Genomic DNA, 20,559 nt, shown 5'->3' with positions numbered 1-20,559 from the left:
CAACAAAGATGTTGATCCAGGAACATGTGGTACTTGGTGAAATCACGTTCACCGTACTCAATAAAAGTTAACTGGAGATAAAAGATTCACCTGACACCAGTAACTGTTTATTGTTCAGTCTTAAATCAGTTGTTACAGTTCTTGCCACACTCTGAACAAAGTTTTTAAAAAATTTAAAAAGTGCAATTTAGTATCCTATGTTGTTTGTCACTTCTCCATTCATAGATTCAGATACCTGCCAAGACAATTAAAGGGATAGTTCACTCAAAATGACAATTCTGTCATCATTTATTCACCTTTTTTTCTGTGAAACATAAAAGAATTTTGATAAATGTCTCACTGTTTTTTTGTCCATAGAATAAAAGTCAATGGTAACCAAAGCATTTTGGTGATGAACAATGTTCAAAATATCTTCTATGATGTTCTGCAAAAAAGGGAAGTCCAGGTTTGGAACATGACAGTTTTCCTTTTTGGGTGAACTATACCTGAACACATTTTATAGTCATCCCCTCAAACAATCCATTTGTTTTTAGGAGATATAAATGACCAGGATGATTAGTACACATTTTGTCCTTTTTGCTGTCCTAGGATCAGTCATAAAGTGTCCTCTTGTGGAATGTTGTCACAGACTCAAGGGTGGTTATCCAGCAATGCTTCCAGAAGTCGCGCACTGTTCGTGATGGCTGTAGTGAGCACTATGAATCTGCAACCTTTCAAATGGACAATTTTATGTTAATCAAACATTCAATTTGTTCACTTACTAATATATTTATTTATATATTATATATTAATAATACTAATAAATTATAGGCATACTAATATATTAACTTGTATATAATATTATTTACTAATAAATAATTAACTATAAAAACACAAAAAACACATTCTGGAATATTTCACCTCTTTCCTTGCCAAGGAACCGGAGTGCAGAGATCTCAGAGAAGGTGCAGCCACCAAGGAACATCACTAGAACGATCCTTTGAGCATCAGTTTTGGTCCTGGCTTCCGAACTACTACTGCCACCTGAAACAAAAATGGGGAAAAGAGGGGTAAACGGCAGGCTTGATAGGAGCAAAAAAGTTCATTTCTAAGAATATATAAATGACTTCTAATTAAATCGTGGTTACACTTTATTTTAAGGTGTCATTGTTACAATGTAATGATACATTTAAGTACTGGTAATAATAATTAACAACATGTACTTACTATAGGGTTAGAGTAGGATTAGGATTTGGTTGAGGGTTAGTTGCATGTAATTATGCATAATTTACTGTTATTACTATTAGTGTTGTTTTTGGCGGCCTGTTTTAATTTTAGTTTTAGTCTAGTCTTTGTGTCAAGCTGTCGTTTTAGTTTTTATTAGTTTTAGTCACGTTCATACTCTTTTTAGTCTAGTCAAGTTTTAGTCGACGAAAACTGATGACATTTTAGTCTAGTTTTAGTCGACGAAAACTCATGACATTTTAGTCTAGTTTTAGTCAATGAAAATTGTATTTTAGTCTCTTTTTAGTAATGCAATTCTATTGTAAATAGATTGTAGATTGTAAATCCAAGTCAATATAGAATTTCAAAACAAGGTTATCTTATTATAGCCTATTTAGTATATTTAGGGCTGTGACGGTGGCAGTTTTTTTTACCACCGCGGTAATGGACCAACTACCGGCGGTGGTTGGGGGGTTATTTAAAAAAATAAAAACTCGTTTTATATTTCCACACAAAGACGCCTGATATAGCAGAATAGCCAACCACTCTGCGCTCTGAGGGACACGAGCAGAAAAGAGACCATCGATCTCTTTATGATATCTAATCTTCGTGTTTTCTACTTGATGTAAATTGGTCTGAATAGCCAATTTTATCCTCCACATGGGCAAAATATTTAGGCTATGTTTGAGATTGCGCTGCCAGAGAAAGTGAAACTAAAAATCACCCGCGCGTGTGAAACGCGCTTTACAACTAAACTTGACGCGCCCTATGTCTAATATAGGAAACACAAACTGTGTTAAAAAGAATTTGACATGCAAGTACAAATGTATGCTATACTTTACCACAGTAAAGAATACGAATATAATAGGCCTAAAGCGAACCAATGAAGAAACGTGTATAATCCCTTTAGAAAATGGGCGAGACGTGAGTGAAGATTTGGGAAAAGAAACAAGAGATTCCATGCAGGGATGAGTCACGATTTTTGTATATTCGATTAGTTTATTTAATTATAGAATATCGAATAGGTTGTGCGATTATTCTCTAAAATAAAATCTCCATGTTCTGGTGCTGATGCGATGACGCGTTCATGTAACCAGAGACGCTGCCAATAACATACAACTGTCACAAAGAACCGGCAAAAGTAATGATTATGAATGTGTCAAATATATCAATGATACATTTTAATGAAAAACTAATGGAATAATATTGTTAAATTCGCTGATAATCGGGTGACCAGATCGCAATCCAGAATTTAAAGCCGACAAAGCTATGGGTTCACGCACAACTCTCTCATTCGTCGTGACGTTATAACATTTCGTCTCGTCTCGTTTTGGTCAACGAAAATGAGGAGACATTTTAGCATAGTTTTTATTTTGTAAGCCACATTTAGTCTCGTTTTTATTCGTCAACGATAATGCATCATACATGTATTTTAGTCATCGTCACATGACCATGCATTTACGTCTCGTCTCGTCTCGTCTCGTCTCGTTTTCGTCAGGTGAAAACGGTTCGTTGACGACAATATTTCGTCATAATTTTCGTTGACGAAAGCAACACTACTAAATAGGTGGGCCTTTGACTCTGAAAGCTTTATACAAATACTTTATTCAAACCTGTTACAGCAAATTCCTGTCCATTTAGCATACGGGAGACCTCCTCTAGACCAGTCCAACCATCTCTCTCCAACACCTGTGAGGAGCACAGTCCAGAAGCAAACACTGTGAGTTGTTCAGCAAGAGAGAGAAAAAAATAATGGCTAACCAGTCAAAGCCTTTTTGGAAAGCTAACCTGTTCGATAAGTTTGCAGCTCAGAGGAATATAAGCACCACTAAAAATATATGCCATGTCTCGTGGAACGCGAAGATCATACTCCTCCCCAGACTTTGGTACCTGTACAAGTAGATTAGATGATTATGAGAATTTTATACATGCTTTTTTGTGTTCTTTGATATATTATAGATATAGATATATTTGCTAACCAGAGTCAGTTTTTTACTCAGAGCTCGAAAATTGCTCTTCTTAGCCAGTGAGGAGAAAGCATCTGTCAGCTTCCCTGGACAGAAAACATAAGTAACTATGCAGTGCATGTACTATATGTGCACATTTATAGTCAGTGTAATAAATATGAGAGCGTGAGACTGCACTCGTCAAGATTCTCACCTGCAGTCTTGTCATTGACAAGTTTCCCTACTTTACTCTCCATGACTGTCAGTGTTTCTCCAGCTTGCTGTTCTTCCAGTAGACCCAGCTGCTTCAGGTTTGCAAACGTCAGCAGGTGCTCTATACCATAACTCTGAACAAGAGACAACATATAGTACCAACAAATAAAACAAAATCTCAAAATCATCTTCAGTAATTTCATGATTCACTTAAACACTTACTTTAGAGACATTCTTATTAAGTTAAAATATGGCTTTATAAAGGGTTCTGTAAATGAAAAGTTCACAAACGTACAATTTCAAATCATAACATACCTGAAGGTACTGAGCTTTAAGAGATCGGTAGTCTTTGGACAGAAGGCCTGTTGGACAATTAAATGCAATATTTAAAAGAAATTGTTGGAATAAACAACTTGAGCCATAAAACTTGCATACAAGAGTAAATCAGTCTCACCATTTTCTGTGATGGACAACAGACAAAGGAGTCTAAGGCTTTCAATCATTGACACCTGATGGACAGAGTTTTCTCATTCTTTAAATCAAGCATCAATATTATTATAGTGTTATTATACCAGGGCTTGACATTAACTTTTTTGCTCACCAGCCACTGTTGCTAGTGGTTTTACAAAGTTACTAGCCACTCAGCATTTTCACTGGCCACAATTTTGACATCAATACCATGGGGAAAAACGGCCATATATGTATTTTCAATATTATCTCATAATGTGGCAGCAGGTTTATTAGGCTGACACACGGATCCATTATACTGTTACACATGCGTTTTCTTTCACTTAAAACATACGTGAATACTCGCCAAGCATTTTGACATTATGTTGTGTGTATTTGACTGTTTAAGTGCAATAAGCAGCGAATACCAACTCAATACTAAGAGGCAGCTTTATGTGCACACACTTTGGGTGTGAGAACAAATTACGTTCAAGCCCTGTGACAGCAACAACATTCATCCGGAGCAAATGAATCAAGTGAATGAGGGGAGACTGGTTTGTGTGTGACTCGCTGTCGGAGAGATGAGAGAGCGAGAAAGCACAGCTGGTTATATCTATACGGCAGAAAATGAGTATTGGAAGCATTTCAGATATTTCAGTATCGATATTTATTAAAAAATAGATATTTTTGTCAACACTACATTGCACTTAGTTTTTTATTTCAGATGCCTTTTTAAAAGACTACAAATGAAAAATGTATATATGGTAAACATTTATATATGACTAGGCCTGTCGCGATAGTCGATAAGTCGATTAATCGCACGATAAAAAAAATGAGCTCGATAATTTTTCCGGCCGCGATAATTCCATTTGCATGCTTGTTTGTTTTCCTCGTCTCTCTCTCTCTACCAAAGAGACTGGATGACCACTCTCGCTCGGTTCTTTAGCGTATAGGAGGAGTGAACCCTCTTGTTGTCAGTTGCATGGTCTTTGTGTGGGAAGGCGGCGCTTGTCAGTCACATGGTCTTTGTATGGGAAAGCGCCGGCGGCCGCGGGACTGTTTGCGGCTACTGCCGGGAGAGAGAGAAGACGCTAGTTGTGAGTTGCGACAGCGAGCCCAATCACATGAAAATGCATATCTATACCACAAATGTTATTTCTCGTGCCATTTATATGCCAAAAATAGTTTTTGCGTGCATATGATACACTCTTTATGGCGTGTAATACGCACGCACTCCTCACCCCTAATCCTAACCAAGTATTTTCAGTGCGTAGCATGCACGCAATAAAGTGCGTCTCTGTCTTCCCGACAGTACACAATCACTTGACAAAGTAACAGGAGTAACAGTGCAAAATTTGGGTGATATGGCTTGTTGAGGCTTTTTTTATTTGTTTACAAAGGTCCTAACTGTCAGTTTTGCCTGTTATGGAATGTATCACTATTTAATAATGTCTAAAGCCTAATATTTAATATTTTTTGAAGTGCAATTTTGTTTCATTTTTTTTTTATTAACAGACATTTATTTTGTTAACAGACACTAAGAGTCCATTGCTTTCATTGTTTTTGGTTGTTTTGTTCATTTTTTTGGATATTTAAAATGTTTTCCGTTTTCAATGTTTAATATTCTTTAGAAATAAAAGTTTATAGATCGTTGAAAAGGTGTACCTGCATTATTATGCCATTATAATTATATTAAATGAAAATGGTCTCAGTACGACAATATTATCGTTTATCGCGATAATTTCTTGGACAATTTATCGTCCAGCAAAATTTGTTATCGTGACAGGCCTATATATGACTGCATTAAACGACACTGCTGAAATATCAATCCACATTTGGAGGGTTGCCGGGTGTTGATGTCAAGCCCTGCCAGTGTCTTATAAAAATAAATCTTTATTTTTCATACCTGTCTGTTGATATGCTCTTCAATGCAGGTGATGCATTCACGGATCTCAAAACCTTCAAGTAAAGCTGGATTTTTATAAAGGGCGGAAATATAGAAATGGGTGAGGTTACAGTGTCATGGTGTAGATTCTTATGTAGAAATTGTATATCATGAGCTCATATTTATCAGGACAACTTACAATGTTCTGTCTTCAACAATTCCTGGAAGTCTTGCTTTGTTTTCTTCTTCATCATCGATTCACTAGCACCAATATCTAGTGGAAGAATATGAAAGCATGTTCTTTTATGTATTACTAAGAAACTGTTTTCAAGCAATGCTACTAACTAACAAGATTTGCTCTATTAATGAGGCCAGAGGAAATATTTAACTTTGATTTAATGCAGTAAAAACAGTAATATTGTGAAATAATATTAAAATTTAAAATAACTGTTTCTATTTTATTAGAATTTATTCCTGTGAAAGCAACGTTGAATTTTCAGCATCATTACTCCAGTCTTCAGTGTCACATGATCCTTCAGAAATCATTCTAATATGTTGATTTGCTGCTCAAGACACATTTCTTATTATTATCAATGTTGAAAACAGTCATGCTGCTTAATACATATAATGTATTATATATAATATATATTTTTGTAGAAAACTGTGTAATTGTTTTCAGGATTCTCTGATGAATAGACAGTTCAAAAGAACTTTACTGCTACTTTCAATCAATTTAATGCATCCTTACTGAAATAAGTATTCATTATTATTTTCAAAACCTCAAACTTTTAAGTTTGCAGTAATGTATCGGTATACAAAACTTACGAAGACTGAGAAGACGATGTTCCTGTTTCAGGCCTTTCAGTTCATCTGCAACAAACGCCTTCATCTGCTGGATGTCCATCCCACGCCGTTTCTGTTACCAATTCACACACATTTTTTGATAATCGTCACACTCAGAATATGCTAAAATGTATCCTGTTGTCTTTACACTAATGCGCTTTTAAACACATGCCATCTACAGTAGACACTTACATCATATGCTGTTTGAAGATTTTTGGCCTTCTGACTTAAAAAGCCAAACACATTAGAGAAATGCTCGTTCCTTATTTCATTGAACACCTGATGAATTAAAACAAGCAGGGTCATTTTTTAAAATAGCCGTCTCTAACCACTTTCAATTTAATAAAGTCTATATCACTCTTACTTTATCTTGAGAGTTAAGCATCACTTTTATACTCTTGTCAGAGGAAGTGACATCAGGCCCAAACTCCACACTACCTAGTAACAAAATAAACTTGAAGATGTCAGAACTAACTGTTCAACTGGTGATGTTTTCATTAAACGTGTTTTGAACAATTTCATATTAAGACACAAAGACTATGTAATAAAAACAATGGTTACTTACCACATTTTATTCTGAAAATGTCATCTACTAATCCCTCATAAACAACTTGAGAGCAGAGAGGAGTAACAAAATCCACATCTAAAACAGTAAAATCAAGTGACCAGGATATAAGCTTTATTTTCAAGTTTTAAAAAACTATAAGAATTCATCAAAAGGTAAATTTATTTTCATTTTAAATAACTGACCTCTGTCAATAAGAAAGACTTTTGCGAATTCAGGTTGCCTTGTTCTCTGTTCCCCTTCCTCCATTAGCTCCCTCCAGGATTCATACACCATCTACATAACAAGAGACATATGAAACGAAAGACTACCTTGATTTTCATCCAGCAAAATCTCTTGAGGTTAAGGATTTGTCACAAATCCTCACCTTGGCACATCTACCAATCCCATAAATCTTTGAGAAGGAACCATAGACAGACTGTAAAAGATTTAGAGCACTTCCTCCAGTGGTCACCCAGCGCTGGTCTCCCTCCTGACAAATCACATAAATATCAGTTATCAGTTATCTGAAATTACACTACTGGTCAGAAGTTTGGGTTAATTATTATTATTTTTAAAGAAATTAATACTTTTATTCAGCAAGGGCACAATAAATTAATTAGAAGTGACAGTGAAGACACTTATAATGTTACAAAATATGATGCTGATTTCAAATAAACTCTTTTTTTTTCTTTTCTATTCATTAAATAATCAGCACAGCACTGACACTAATATGAAATGTTTCTTGAGCAGCAGATCAGCATATTAGAATGATTTCTGAAGGATCATGTGACACTGAAGACCATGGCTTTGCCATCACAGGAAAATATTTATTTTAAATTAATATTTCAAAATATTACTGTTTTTTGCTTTTGTTCATCAAATAAATGCAAATAAAGCATTTTAAAAAATCTTTCTGACACCAAACTTTTGAATTCTGGTGTCGTAAATCAATAATATTCCTTCAAGAATAATATCAAGATAATATACATACTAGAAATCTAAAAAAGAGGTAAAAATCTCACTAAAACTAATCAAACATTACAAAACAAAAGCTTTTCTTAGCTCTAAAGATATGTACTTAGCATCTAGAACAGCATTACCAGAAAGTTATCTCTGAAGAATTCAGGCAGCTCTAAACTCAGGATATCATCATCCAGAGGAAGAATGTAGAAATTCCACTCATCGGTTGTAACGTCTATTAAAAGAACATCATAGTTAATGTCTGTATTAGGAGATGCGTTAACAAAGCTAGAAAAATGAAGCACACTTAACCCACCTCCATAGACTCCCTGCTCCTCCAGAACCGTCTCACATGCATAAAACTGTAAAGTTTCACGATAACATTAGAATCGGACAACAAAATAAATTATTTGCAAAATTTAACATGATTCTCAGATCACTAGTTACCTTTTGTGGAGTAAATATGATCTTATATCTTCTGAATCTTCCAGCCGTCTTATCTGAATTGACTACCTCTGTAAACACAGTTAAGACAAACTATTAAACTATACTTCCTCCTGCTTTTTTTTTTTTTCAAATAGATTATTTATCACTATGTTACAGCAAACAGTGCCAACCTGAAATCCACTTCACAGTTTGTATTCGAGGACGTATCAGGAAGCACAGCCTGTGAAAATGATTGAATATGTATATACATTAAGGCATGTATATAACCAAAACTTGTTTTAACTTGTTAAGAACTAAAGTTTACTTACTGGTCTGAGCTGCTGACAATTGGCTTGAGCTCAACTTTGTACAATTTGTCGACTTCGTGTTGCTAAAAGGCAAAATCAAGCATAGACTTCTTAGAATTATAAGGGTGCTACTACATATCAAGATGATAGAAATTGCTAGTTATTTAGAAATACAGAGTGCCAAATCTTTCACCTAAAATTTCATACATGTTCTCATACCTTCAATATTGTGACATTTGCTATTCGATCAAGAGGGCTCATTAAATCTGCATCAATAAATAAATCCTTCTTCCCTGGCAACTGCGAAACATACAACAGAATTATTGAATGAAAAGTACTTCTTTGCATTTAAAGAAACGGTGGGTGGTGGCCGTGTCACCTGTTCAAGCAGGAAGATGAGCTGGTCTCTGGCTAGTCTTTTGAGCAGAGAGAAATCAGGCAGCTCAGGAGCATCTCTCCTCTCTGTCTGTGCCATATGGAGAGGTCCTACCACACTATCCGCAGCTGGATAAACCTGTCAAACATTTCAGGAGAACAGTAATGCCACATAGATCTGTGGAGGCTCAATTTTGAAGCTGGTTTTCATCCAGCAGCTCTGCCATTTATTTCCACAGTTTATAAACAGATCGGAACGTCCAACCCCACATCCCAAGTTAGCCACAAAAGTAGCATTTTTGTAGTTATCCGAATTCGTTTAATTAGCATGTACACAAAAGGCAGTGAATTCGTATAATACCTCGTCCACCTTTTTCCGGAAGTGGCTTTGCTATCTGACGCTCGCTTAGTGAAAGTCCGATTCATTTCCGCAAATCGATTCTTTCGAACAGCAAAACCAATTCAGTGATTCCATTTCTCATCCTGTGGTCTTCCGGTGTGGCATGTGCTGAAACTTTACTATAAAACCATACATGTGAGCACATCTCGCTAGTCGCTCTTTATTTACTACGTTTCTCGATTAAATCACGATGTTTGTTATAATTTTATTCGACCTGGTCCAGTTGCAGGCATAATTAATCATAAAAGTTATTTACAAATTACAACCTTAATTTGTTTTAACAATAAACAATATACTCTTTACATCACTTGGCTAATAATCCTTTTGCACGCTTTAAAAAAGATTATTATTATTGACAAAACTGTAGTACAATAACATGTTAAATGACTTAAATCATCAAGGAATTGCAAACCAGTGAACTGATTCATAAAAGTTTCTATAAGGAACTTAAATCCTACCTGGACACTCTCAGTACATCCAGCAATTCATTTGCATAATATTCTCCTGACTATATAATCTGTAGCTTTACTCGCAATTGTATTTTCCCCTGGCATTGGTTTTGTATGTTCTTAGCAATTCAATTAAAAAAAAAAAAAAAAATATTGAAAAGATTTGACTCAAACGAACAATTCTTTCACGAATCGAATATCACGACGCTTGTTTCAGTACGGACATCTTAGACTTGCGGACACAATACACCAGCCGTCAATACACAAACATCAAATATGTAATGTAACATTGTCTACGGTTTTAATACATACGTTACCTGTATATTCTGGCCAATGTATTTATAGACACAGTTATCAGACTGTGCACTCTCTTATTCTTCTTTAAAGTAACTATGAATTCATCGTCGACTGCAGTGCTGCTGGAAACGGTCAACTTCGCTGCAGAGAAACATCGTAATCAGCGCCGTAAGGATCCTGATGCCACACCATATATCAATCACCCCATAGGTACTATAAACTAGAGCACTAAACTTCAAATTATATATAATCCGTCTCACTCCAGAAAATAAGCTGCTCTTCTTATCATTACAGGGGTGGCAAGGATTTTAAGTCATGAGGGTGGAATCACAGATATCGAAGTTTTACAAGTGAGTCAGATATTTGTTTGTGGGTGACTTTTAAGGTACAGTTTGTGCTTTATCTATAAATATTGTAATCTATAGAGAAATAACAAGAGGTTTAATTCACGAGCCATCCAGTGATTTATTACAGAGGCTAATGGAAGTTTGCAAATGCATTGATGTGATTGAACTGTACACTTGTGCTACAGGCAGCAGTGCTTCATGACACAGTAGAGGACACTGACACAACTTTTGAGGAGCTGGAGTCTGTGTTTGGAACAACAGTGGCAAGAATTGTCCAGGAGGTGACGGACGACAAGTCGCTGCCAAAAGAGGAAAGAAAACGCCTGCAAGTGGTGCATGCGCCACACTGCAGTCATCAGGCCAAACTAGTTAAACTAGCTGACAAGCTGTATAATTTACGGGACCTCAACCGTTGCACACCCACAGGTGAGATATTGAAACTGCTGCTCAGGAGATTTGCGTAAGCATGAGTATATTACAATATGTAATTTTACCGTTAGTGTAAAAATGCTGCCTTGTATCTATGTTGACAGGTTGGACGGCAGAAAGGGTTCAAGAATACTTTGTATGGGCATCTCAGGTGGCAAAAGGGCTTCGTGGCACCAATCCAGCTCTTGAGGAGAAAATGCAGCAGCTGTTTTTGGAGAGAGGAGTGCAGTTCTGATGTGTTTTTGATGCAACTGATCATCATGGAATGCTCTTGAGTCTTTAACCTAAAGGGACAGTTCAGCAAAAATGATCATTCTGTCACCATTACCTGCCCTGATGTTGCTCCAAACCTGGATGAGATTCTTGTGTATTTATACAAGAGGAGATGTAAGGAAGAATGATATTTCCTTTTGTGCTCCGCTTAGTAAAGTCATACAGAGTTAGAACAACATCCGGGTATACATTTTAAGGTATCTGTCCCTTTAATATAAAGATTGTTAGATTATTATTTTTTTTTTCAATTAGATAATTTTGTTATTTAATAATAATGACAATAATAATAAGTGTACAATACACGCACAGTTATGAAATTCAATTAAAGTTTTGTTAAATGTGATGTGTTGTGTATTATTTCAGAAATGTATCCATATGAATAATAAAACATACAATATATATTTTTTAACCAAAACATCTTGGTAAAAATATAGTTTAGTTTTCAGACAGTTACTGTTATAAAGTTGTAGTTATTGTTTCTACAAAAAAACTGTCTTTTAGACTTTTGGAATAAACCACCACAGTGTTTTTTTAATTAAATTAATAATAATAATAAGATGATTAAACAATCCTAAAAGCTTCTAACACTGTTTGAAGGAGATTTTAATTTGAGCAAGAGGAGAGTATAATTACTGTATGATTTTAGAATAAAAAACAGCTGTAAAGTGTAATCATAGTAAAGGTTTCCATAGTAATTGTTCGATAAAGAATAAATAAAAGTTATTATCAATATGAATATGTATAAAAATTATATTTAAAAATGCATCACTTTTACCTGATTATTATTATACATCTGATAACTTATCAGTCACCACCAAAAGAAAAGGACAGGTGAAAATTAATAATAATGCGGGGTTGAAGTAGGAACTACTAAAAAGGTCAGTGTTTCCGCGGGGGAACTTTACGTCCGCCAGTTACCGTCATATTTCCGGGACGTCCATGTTAGTGGATAAAGAACTGTAAACAGGATTTTTACGCAGACTTTCATCGACCGTGTATTCTTCAAGTGTAAAGGGACACACTTGAACTGTCCAAAATGTCAGGACCAAACGCATTAAATTCCAAGCAGCCGCCGATTCAGTCGACGGCAGGAGCTGTGCCGATCCGCAATGAAAAAGGTAACGTATTTCTCGGAGAAACTGAGAAATAGTTAGCTTTGACTATTAGCATGTCATGTACGAAGTCATTATAATGGAAATATTCGTCTTAAACATAATAAAACCCCTGTAATTAGACTGGTTTGGATCTGAGTATGTTCGTATATTGAGTCTAGTGGCGGTTGTGGGAACATGCTCTATCTGAATGTTAACGTTACTCATGTCTGAGAGAGCATGAAGCGAAAAGTAAATAACATTTTGTCATCTTTTAAAAACTTGACACACAGGTTGTGACAGTATCATCATTGTTTTGTTCTTATTTCATTTCAGGTGAGCTTTCTATGGAGAAGGTGAAGGTGAAGCGATATGTGTCAGGTAAGCGTCCAGATTATGCCCCAATGGAGTCCTCAGATGAAGAAGAGGAGGATTTCCAGTTTGTTAAGAAGGGTAAAGAGGCTGAAGCAGAAATGGAAGTTGAAGAGGAGGAAAAATCTGATCCTCGTCTTCGACGTCTCTTGAATCGAGTCTCCGAAGATGTTGAAGAAAGGTACAGCTTATCTATCTGTGCAAAACAATTTATTCAAATATATTATTCTTGTACCGGGGACCGTTTGGTGTTAATGTGAAATGCACTGTTATGACTTCCACAGGCTCGCTAGACACAGGCAGATAGCAGAGCCAGAGCTGATTGTTCAAAGCAGCGAGGACTCGGATGAAGGAACCTGGCACCCTGAGCGAGAGGAGAGCAGCGAAGATGAAGAGGAGGAGGAAGTTGACGATGAAGTGGGTCACTTGAACAAAATATTTAGGAAAAGCAAAGACTTGTATATGCATTAAATGAGTTTACAAATAAGTGGTGTTATTTCTTCTGTATAGGAAATTGAGAGGAGGAGAGCAATGATGCGTCAACGTGCACAAGAGAAGAAGAACGAGGAAATGGAGATCATGGAGGTGGAGGAGGAGGGGAAGTCCGGTGAGGAGTCTGAATCAGAGTCAGAGTATGAGGAGTACACAGACAGCGAGGATGAAGCTGAGCCTCGGTTGAAACCGGTGTTCATTCGCAAGTGAGTTTCTTAATATAAATTAATCTTAAAAAGGACCTATTATGCTTTTTTCTTTTTTTTTTACATATTCAATGTGTGTAATGTTGCCGTTTGAGCTTGAAAAAGGTCTGCAAAGTTACAAAGCACAATTTCCCCTCCAAAATAAGTTGTTCCCTATATCAGTAAGCACTGTTTCTGAACTCCCTGAAATGCCTTGATTGTAGTCTTGAGTTTTCTTCTGGGAAGAAGCACGTCATAATAATCCTCATTAAAATAATTCCTGCCCAAGGCATACGCAAAAAGAAGGGGGCGAGGCCTGGTTGAGTGAGTTAGTTAGTAGTGTTGAAATTTACGGCTATGGTAAGGGATGTGACTTTTCCAAAATGTTTAAACCTGCAGTCGGCAAATCTGGCAGATTGAAGGGACTTAGGCAAAAAAAAAAAATATGTTTACAACTCTCATGACCCTGCCCCACTACCACCGAGCACCCTCTCATCGAGGTCGTGCTCGTCAGTGCGTGTGCACCAGATTTTCTGTGAACGCGTCCGTCTTTTCAGCATCGATCAACACCATGGACTCGGAGGTAGGCTGCCCTGGCTAATCTATCCATAGATAGCAATAACAGAGGAATTGTAAGCTTGTTAGTAGATTTTCTCTCCGCCATCAAGCTTCGTACAATTCGACACACCTTCGAACTTCAGGCATGTGATATTGTAAAGTGCGCGAGGGGGAGGGGGATCTGTGGCATGTGCACGAACTGTGATTGACAGTCAGATCTCACACAGCCCTGCGCTGATTGGACCAGAAGAACCGGGAGTGGTGGATTTTTGCAAAACAAATAACAGGCTCCAGGTGGAGGTAGAAGTGCAGGTTTTTTCTAAAACTGATTTATGCTGATTTATGTTGTTCTGTCGGAGCATAGTGTCGGTTTCAGTGAATATGATCAAAAAAATCTTGCTGACTGCAGCTTTAAAGCAGTTGACCAATCACAACACACTGATCCAGCTGACCAATCAGAGCATTTTGTGCTTATTGGAAGGAGGGGCTTCATAGAGACATGAACTAAACAGAGTGTTACTGACAGACTGGGAAGAGAGGTGCTGCAGTAATGTGAAAAAATAGTTTTTTTGAACATTCAAGCATAAAAACCTATTCTAGTAGACTCCAGAAGCAAAATCAAGATTTTGTAAAAGGGGGCAATATATGCCCTCTCTAAATGCCCCAATATACTCACGGCGAAGTTCTTTTTTTGTTCTTCGTTTAGGGGTAAAACGAAGTTCGAAATACGTGAGCAGCAATATACTGATATCGAACATCTGACACCGCCCACTTTGCTGAGAGCGGCGTTTAGATGAATATGTAAATATGTGCTGCGTACTTTCCTCTCAATGACAAAATAAACGCACAAGAAAATTGAGAAAACTGCAAGCATTTTAAATAAAGTATAAGAAAAGCATGATTATAGCAATGTGAATGTTTGCATGAGCTCTGTAATTCAGCACTCTAGCAAAGTCACGTCACATCAGTTCGTTCTTCGATTTGCGCTTCAAGTATATTGGGGCTTTGAGATCTGTTATTCAGCAAACAGGCAGCTGTTACATTACATGCTTTACAGTGCCGGTTAATGTTATTTTAATCTTGTGCTGTCTAACACTGAGATAATATAAAGCTAGACAGTTGACAGCCGACCCTTGATAAATGAAAATATAATAAAAGCTTATTCAAAATATGAAGCACAACTCTCAAACTCTTTCATCAATGTGACGTTTCAGGAAGGACAGGGTGACAGTCGCAGAACGAGAAGCAGAGGAGCAGAAACAGAAAGAACTGGAAGTCGAAGCCAAAAAGCAAGCTGAAGAGAGACGCCGCTACACGCTGAAGATTGTAGAGGAAGAGGCCAAGAAAGAGTTTGAGGAGAACAAACGTACGCTGGCTGCTCTTGACGCTCTGGACACAGATGGAGAAAATGAAGAGGAGGAATATGAGGCCTGGAAAGTGAGAGAACTGAAGCGTATTAAGAGGGACAGAGAATGCAGAGAAGCGTGAGTACTCGTCATTTTCACGACAACAACAACAAAACATTACATTATTTTTTTAGAAAGTAAGTCATTACAAATTTGACATGGCATTTCTTTAAATTGCAGAATGGAGAAAGAGAAAGCAGAAATCGAGAGGTTTCACAGTCTTACCGAGGAAGAGCGCAGAGCAGAACTGCGCACAAATGGAAAAGTTGTCACCAACAAAGCATCGAAGGGCAAATACAAGTTTCTGCAGAAGTATTATCACAGAGGAGCTTTCTTCATGGTGAGTGATAAGCAGATCATCATTACCAGATTACCATAATTTGTTGTTTTGTCTGATATACATTTCATCTTTTCTGCAGGATGAAGAGCAAGATGTCTTCAGGAGAGACTTCAGTGCTCCAACTCTTGAGGACCATTTCAACAAAACAATCTTACCCAAAGTCATGCAGGTCAGTGCCATGTATCTGAATCCATCATACTGGTTTAGAAATGCCATTCTACAGCTGTATAGTTTATTCCTCAGATCAGTTTATTTTGGGTGTTGGGTTAGTTTTCCAAAGGTAGAAATGTTAAATACTTAAAATCAGATTTTGGAGATTAGTACCACTGCCAATCAGATCTCTGATTTTGAGAGCCGAAGTTACAATGAAATGGAAGTAGCGGCAGATCTTTTCTGATGTATTCTGGCATACATCTGAGTGAAAGGGATTATCGTAAAGGAAAAGACCGTTCATTCCCTTGGTTGTTGATTGGATAAAGGCAGATTGGAATGCGAGTTTGTGGTCAATTGTTAAAAAGAAGGGAAAAAAGAGGTGGTTAATGCAGACTGAATCATGTGGGATATTGTCTGTTCAATTTAGTAGTTAGCAGTTAAAAATGTAGTACTACCTTCTAGCAAATCTGCTTTGTCACATTTTTGGGCCCTTAACTTTAGTAGTCTAGCATCCATGTTTATACTAAACTGATTATTCAATGTACTTTGTAGGTCAAAAACTTTGGACGTTCTGGACGCACTAAATACACACATCTGGTGGATCAGGACACCACTTCATTTGATTCTGCCTGGGCTCAGGAGAGCGCTCAGAACAGCAAGTTCTTCAAACAGAAGGCAGGGGGCGTGAGGGACGTGTTCGATCGGCCAACAGTGCATAAGAGGAAGACATAATCCTGTTATTTATGCTAGAAGAGCAAATTCAGCTCAAACAAGGACACTTTTAAACTCCCCACCCCCCACATCACCCTTATTTTACATGCGAGTGTTGGAGAAACCTCAGAAATCCATTCAATCTTTATTGCATTTAGATTGTGTACATCTAGATGTTTCATGTGTACAGAATTCGGACTCTTTAGTTTCTTTGTTTCTAATGGGAAAAAAAATGTACTTTTTGTTTTATGGTAATAAATTACTATGACACTGATCTCCAGGTTTGCTTAAGTCTTAAATTAGGTTTGAAATATTTAAGTCTTAAAAAAGGCTTATATTTTACATTTAAGAGGTCTTACATTTCGGATGACACTTTTACTTAGACATATTTGAATGCTTTACCATATTAACCATTTACCATATTTTTTTATTATTCTATCTTTGTGGATTTGCTTGTTCACGTGACAATTCGCCTCAGCATAATACGACTGTCTCCTGCACGCGCAACAGGAGGAGAGAAGAAGAAAATGGCTAATGTCTGTTCGATTGTAAGTTAATTCTTTATGTGCTGGGGGTTGTGCGATATGTATTGTCTATGGTGATATGTATTGTAATCATTGTTTTAACGAAATGCGAGTCACTGCGAGCTGACATCGCTTTTGTCACTCGTGCTTTCACTGCGTGATGTGTGCAGTTGTAGATGTCCCCAAATTAGTTTTTGTCTTTTAACTACATAATATGAAATTTTCCCCAGCACAATTGCAAATGTGATATTTTATACAAAAGTTAAATGAACAATAAGTTCAAATTGTGAGTTACGTTTAGACTCAACATTGTTTGTTTTTCCTTTATTTCGCCGACAAAAAAATTTCAAAATGAAACCGTAGCAGAACCTTGCAAAAGACAGCGATGTTTTTTTTTTTTTGTTTGTTTTTTTACCGACTGAATTCGTTTTGAACGAATCAGTTTAACTAATAATTCAATTGTCCATCACTTGCTTCTTTCCCGAATGAATCAGCCGTTTGAAGGAATGACTCCCTCAACTGTGACTTGCTTGCCACCTACTCGCGGTTTTATTTTTTTAAATACCCTTCAAATGAAAAGTTCAAAATAAGAAATAATTTCATTTTTAAATATTGAATTAAAAAAAAATCGCATTGCATTATTTATGCAATTGTAAATGCTGTGTAAAAATGCCCTGGAAATCAATTTAAAGTGGCAAATATCGCCCCTTAATAAAAATGTTCATTTCTGTCACTGCTGTAAACTGACCAGCGCATAGAATGTGAATAATATTAATATCTTCATGAGTCAGCTGTCAACAACAGGCCCAAACCAGTCATAGTACCAGCACAAAAACACATTATAATCAACAAAACTTTGAAAATATCACAACATAATTGTTTGTCAATATTGCACACTCCTAATGTACAGTATTAATTTGTATTTCTTCAGGTATTAAAAAGCCTTAAATTTGGCTTTAAAAAGTGTGCAGCAACCATGATCTCACTGGTTCATCTGGAATGCATTACCAAAACAGAGGCTGGAGCTTATAAGAAATGAAAAGAGGTGAGTTGTACTGTTTAAGACTTTTAAAAAAGGGTTCCTTTATTAGAGACTAAATACAGTGTGAAAAAGGGTTGATCATGAGCAAGAAGGCGGCAGTCCAATGTGTCCATACATCTCAAAGCAGTCTCATCCACTCAGTTGGTCAGAGCAATCAAAGCCTCCACCACATTTCCCATGTGTTCTCTCAGACTGCGCTCCGCCACGGATCGGGGAATCTCCATCTCTCCCATCTGTCAGGATGACATTATCATGTTTCTTCATTTCCATGTTAAAGTAAACAGGTTCATGAATCTCGCATAAAAATACACTTCTGTATACTCACAATGAGCTCCACATCTTCCTTCTTTATTGTTACTTTGGCCAGTTCTTTTTCTCTGTGGAAGTGATAGAAATGAGTATTCTCGTGATGGTCATTTATTAACCTCTGCTGCTAAAATATTTATTTTATTGTTGAAACAAGATGATGAGGGATCAAAATTTCCCACCTTTCCTGTTTAGCCTTTTGCTCTCTGGATCTTCTGTCCCCAATCACGGACATGGCCTTTAAAAACGCACGTCAAATACGCATTAAAATTCATAACATAACTCATTTATTCTTCATATTACTTAAGATTTTTGAGCATCTACTTTTAAGGAATACATTAATGCTTTAATGATCCTTTTGAAAGGGTATAGGTCTCACTTCAGTGCTCACTTAGTAGCAAACTAAGTTAAACCGGCTGAGCAGTCCACTGCTGAAAAATGACAATATTAAAACTTTATCATAATTTGCGTGATTACAGAGGATGCACCATAGTTATATGAGAGTTAATACAGAAATCTACTGTCCACTTCTGCCGCACATGTTACTCAGTTAGCCAGGTTATCTTCATTCGCTGCTGATACTTCTGTCAACTCACCGTTTCCAAATTCGAGCTGGATATTTCTTTTTCCTCCGCATAGTCGGTAACCTTTTCCAAATCAGCAGCTCCACTATCATGTTTTCGGGGCTTTTCTGTTGGTTTTCCAGTACAGTTCTCATCAGCTTCCAGGTCCAAATCCACATCTCCCTCAGCCGCCATGTTTGCTTCTGCACGCAGCCGGAACACAAAACAGTTATGAAAACACCCGGACTGAGATTCATGTAACACACTGTGTGTGCGTGCCTATGGTGCGTGCGTGTGTGTAATATAATAATTAAAATAACATAGTAGAAATATAGAAATACTCTCTAAAACTGCAAATCTCTATATGGGTTTAATAACAAGTTAGGAGAAATATTTTAAATATCTACTTTAAAACACGAATCAACAGCGAAACCATTATTTTTTTAACAATATGAAAGTCCTCAAGTATGCTGGACACTTGTTGGCCACTTTTCCCTCACAATCTTTTAAAGTCACTATGAAATCAAAATGACATTTTTATGGAATATTGCAGTATTTTCCATGCACATAATTTTTCCGTGCACTTACACACCCTTGTAATCTTTAAAGGGGTCCTATAATGCTCTTTTCACAAGATGTAAAGAGATGTTTTAGCTCAAAATACCCCACAGATATTTTTTATATAGCATGTTAAAGTTGTCACTTTTTGAGGGTGAGCAAAAACTAGCCGTTTTTGTGTCTGTCCGTTTAAATCATAGAGGTTTAAATGCAAATGAGCTGCTGCTCCCAGCACAGAGAGCGGAGCCTCAAGAGCTTGTGTGTGTCAGCAGCTCCGATTACCTCACACACACGCACTGAAAATTTAAAAAACATTTAGCCTTTTATGTTCAAACCAGAGTCAGAAAGATGGAGAGACTCAAGAAGAAGTGACAACATGTAGACAACATTTCTGAATGGTTAGTTGATGAATTTATGTAGCATATGTGGTTATCTTCTAGTCATTGATTAGCATATTCTGTCTTGATTATCTATAAATCTTGTTCTGGGGGCGGGGTTTATGTAAATGTTAGCGTTGGTGATGTCACTAACCCGGGAGGAATGTCGTGTAGTCCCAACCAGCCGTTTGTTGTAGTCCTTAAAAAGCAATTTAAAATAAAATATCTCCCTTTGCTTTGAACTTTGAGTGTCGTAACTTTGCAGATGTTGTTTATTCCCAGACAGCAACATTACACAGTAACTAAAGTTAGAAAAGTGAAATCATAATCAACCACCCCTGGTCAACCACACTTGCCATGTTTTCAATGTTATCCGCTGTAAAAAGAAGCATAAACTCCTAGATCACTTATAATTTTCCATAGCTCATGTTTTCTGGAGATTTTTGTCCGCTGAAATTTCTTGGAAATATATATTTGCAGTGTTTCATCAGCAGAACAATTCAGAAACACGATAAATAACAGTAGCCTACAAT

At 36.8% G+C, this 20,559-nt stretch overlaps 4 protein-coding genes across 8 annotated transcripts; 2 read left to right on the top strand and 2 right to left on the bottom strand.

Annotated features, from left to right (window-relative positions):
• Positions 1 to 85: 85 nt before the first annotated feature.
• On the bottom strand, positions 86 to 10,220 carry vps33b (VPS33B late endosome and lysosome associated). Of its 3 annotated transcripts, none has more exons than XM_081359842.1 (24): positions 10,012 to 10,220; positions 9,158 to 9,292; positions 8,998 to 9,078; positions 8,800 to 8,861; positions 8,662 to 8,711; positions 8,492 to 8,559; positions 8,361 to 8,406; positions 8,185 to 8,279; positions 7,470 to 7,574; positions 7,288 to 7,378; positions 7,103 to 7,180; positions 6,902 to 6,975; positions 6,730 to 6,816; positions 6,520 to 6,610; positions 5,894 to 5,968; positions 5,716 to 5,780; positions 3,817 to 3,871; positions 3,678 to 3,724; positions 3,364 to 3,496; positions 3,183 to 3,256; positions 2,992 to 3,093; positions 2,817 to 2,892; positions 901 to 1,023; positions 86 to 710 (listed from the first exon to the last, which is right to left on the bottom strand). In XM_081359842.1, exons 2-24 carry the CDS (start codon positions 9,251 to 9,253, stop codon positions 631 to 633), a joined length of 1,854 nt encoding a protein of 617 aa, XP_081215968.1. In that variant the 5' UTR covers positions 9,254 to 9,292; positions 10,012 to 10,220; the 3' UTR covers positions 86 to 630. The 3 variants fall into 3 exon arrangements, with proteins under 3 accessions (XP_081215968.1, XP_081215967.1, XP_081215969.1); XM_081359841.1 differs by lacking the exon at positions 10,012 to 10,220 and adding an exon at positions 9,515 to 9,686; XM_081359843.1 differs by lacking the exon at positions 10,012 to 10,220 and having other exon boundaries at positions 9,158 to 9,410.
• Positions 10,101 to 11,691, top strand: hddc3 (HD domain containing 3). Of its 3 annotated transcripts, none has more exons than XM_081359853.1 (5): positions 10,101 to 10,280; positions 10,390 to 10,509; positions 10,594 to 10,649; positions 10,832 to 11,072; positions 11,180 to 11,691. In XM_081359853.1, the coding sequence occupies exons 2-5, from the start codon at positions 10,395 to 10,397 to the stop codon at positions 11,308 to 11,310; spliced, it is 543 nt and encodes a 180-aa protein (XP_081215979.1). In that variant the 5' UTR covers positions 10,101 to 10,280; positions 10,390 to 10,394; the 3' UTR covers positions 11,311 to 11,691. The 3 variants fall into 3 exon arrangements, with proteins under 3 accessions (XP_081215979.1, XP_081215980.1, XP_081215978.1); XM_081359854.1 differs by having other exon boundaries at positions 10,192 to 10,509; positions 11,180 to 11,350; positions 11,546 to 11,691; XM_081359852.1 differs by having other exon boundaries at positions 10,218 to 10,509.
• A 508-nt stretch (positions 11,692 to 12,199) lies between these two features.
• Positions 12,200 to 16,930, top strand: mfap1 (microfibril associated protein 1). The gene is made up of 8 exons (XM_081359846.1): positions 12,200 to 12,466; positions 12,776 to 12,992; positions 13,096 to 13,228; positions 13,322 to 13,509; positions 15,261 to 15,530; positions 15,633 to 15,792; positions 15,872 to 15,961; positions 16,498 to 16,930. The coding sequence occupies exons 1-8, from the start codon at positions 12,385 to 12,387 to the stop codon at positions 16,675 to 16,677; spliced, it is 1,320 nt and encodes a 439-aa protein (XP_081215972.1). The 5' UTR covers positions 12,200 to 12,384; the 3' UTR covers positions 16,678 to 16,930.
• Positions 16,931 to 18,238: 1,308 nt separating this feature from the next.
• Positions 18,239 to 19,362, bottom strand: hypk (huntingtin interacting protein K). Its single transcript, XM_081359856.1, has 4 exons — positions 19,125 to 19,362; positions 18,711 to 18,766; positions 18,548 to 18,599; positions 18,239 to 18,455 (listed from the first exon to the last, which is right to left on the bottom strand). Exons 1-4 carry the CDS (start codon positions 19,284 to 19,286, stop codon positions 18,360 to 18,362), a joined length of 366 nt encoding a protein of 121 aa, XP_081215982.1. The 5' UTR covers positions 19,287 to 19,362; the 3' UTR covers positions 18,239 to 18,359.
• Positions 19,363 to 20,559: the final 1,197 nt, after the last annotated feature.

The sequence above is a fragment of the Scardinius erythrophthalmus genome (genome assembly GCF_964197995.2).
Source record: "Scardinius erythrophthalmus genome assembly, chromosome: 2".
In the NCBI taxonomy this organism is placed as follows: domain Eukaryota; kingdom Metazoa; phylum Chordata; class Actinopteri; order Cypriniformes; family Leuciscidae; genus Scardinius; species Scardinius erythrophthalmus.
The sequence above is the reverse complement of the archived record's forward strand: the minus strand, read 5'-3'. Positions and strand labels throughout refer to the sequence as shown.

Coding starts and splice junctions, on each gene's coding strand:
- mfap1 (XM_081359846.1), top strand. CDS start 12,385: ATGTCAGGACCAAACGCATTAAATTCCAAGCAGCCGCCGATTCAGTCG. Junction 13,510..15,260: donor AAACCGGTGTTCATTCGCAA/GTGAGTTTCTTA, acceptor GTGACGTTTCAG/GAAGGACAGGGTGACAGTCG. Junction 15,531..15,632: donor GACAGAGAATGCAGAGAAGC/GTGAGTACTCGT, acceptor TTTAAATTGCAG/AATGGAGAAAGAGAAAGCAG.
- vps33b (XM_081359842.1), bottom strand. CDS start 9,253: ATGGCACAGACAGAGAGGAGAGATGCTCCTGAGCTGCCTGATTTCTCT. Junction 7,181..7,287: donor AGTCTTTCTTATTGACAGAG/GTCAGTTATTTA, acceptor TTACTGTTTTAG/ATGTGGATTTTGTTACTCCT. Junction 6,817..6,901: donor TGCTTAACTCTCAAGATAAA/GTAAGAGTGATA, acceptor TTAATTCATCAG/GTGTTCAATGAAATAAGGAA.
- hddc3 (XM_081359853.1), top strand. CDS start 10,395: ATGAATTCATCGTCGACTGCAGTGCTGCTGGAAACGGTCAACTTCGCT. Junction 10,510..10,593: donor ATATATCAATCACCCCATAG/GTACTATAAACT, acceptor TTATCATTACAG/GGGTGGCAAGGATTTTAAGT. Junction 10,650..10,831: donor CAGATATCGAAGTTTTACAA/GTGAGTCAGATA, acceptor CTTGTGCTACAG/GCAGCAGTGCTTCATGACAC.
- hypk (XM_081359856.1), bottom strand. CDS start 19,286: ATGGCGGCTGAGGGAGATGTGGATTTGGACCTGGAAGCTGATGAGAAC. Junction 18,600..18,710: donor CAAAAGGCTAAACAGGAAAG/GTGGGAAATTTT, acceptor TCACTTCCACAG/AGAAAAAGAACTGGCCAAAG. Junction 18,456..18,547: donor AGGAAGATGTGGAGCTCATT/GTGAGTATACAG, acceptor TCATCCTGACAG/ATGGGAGAGATGGAGATTCC.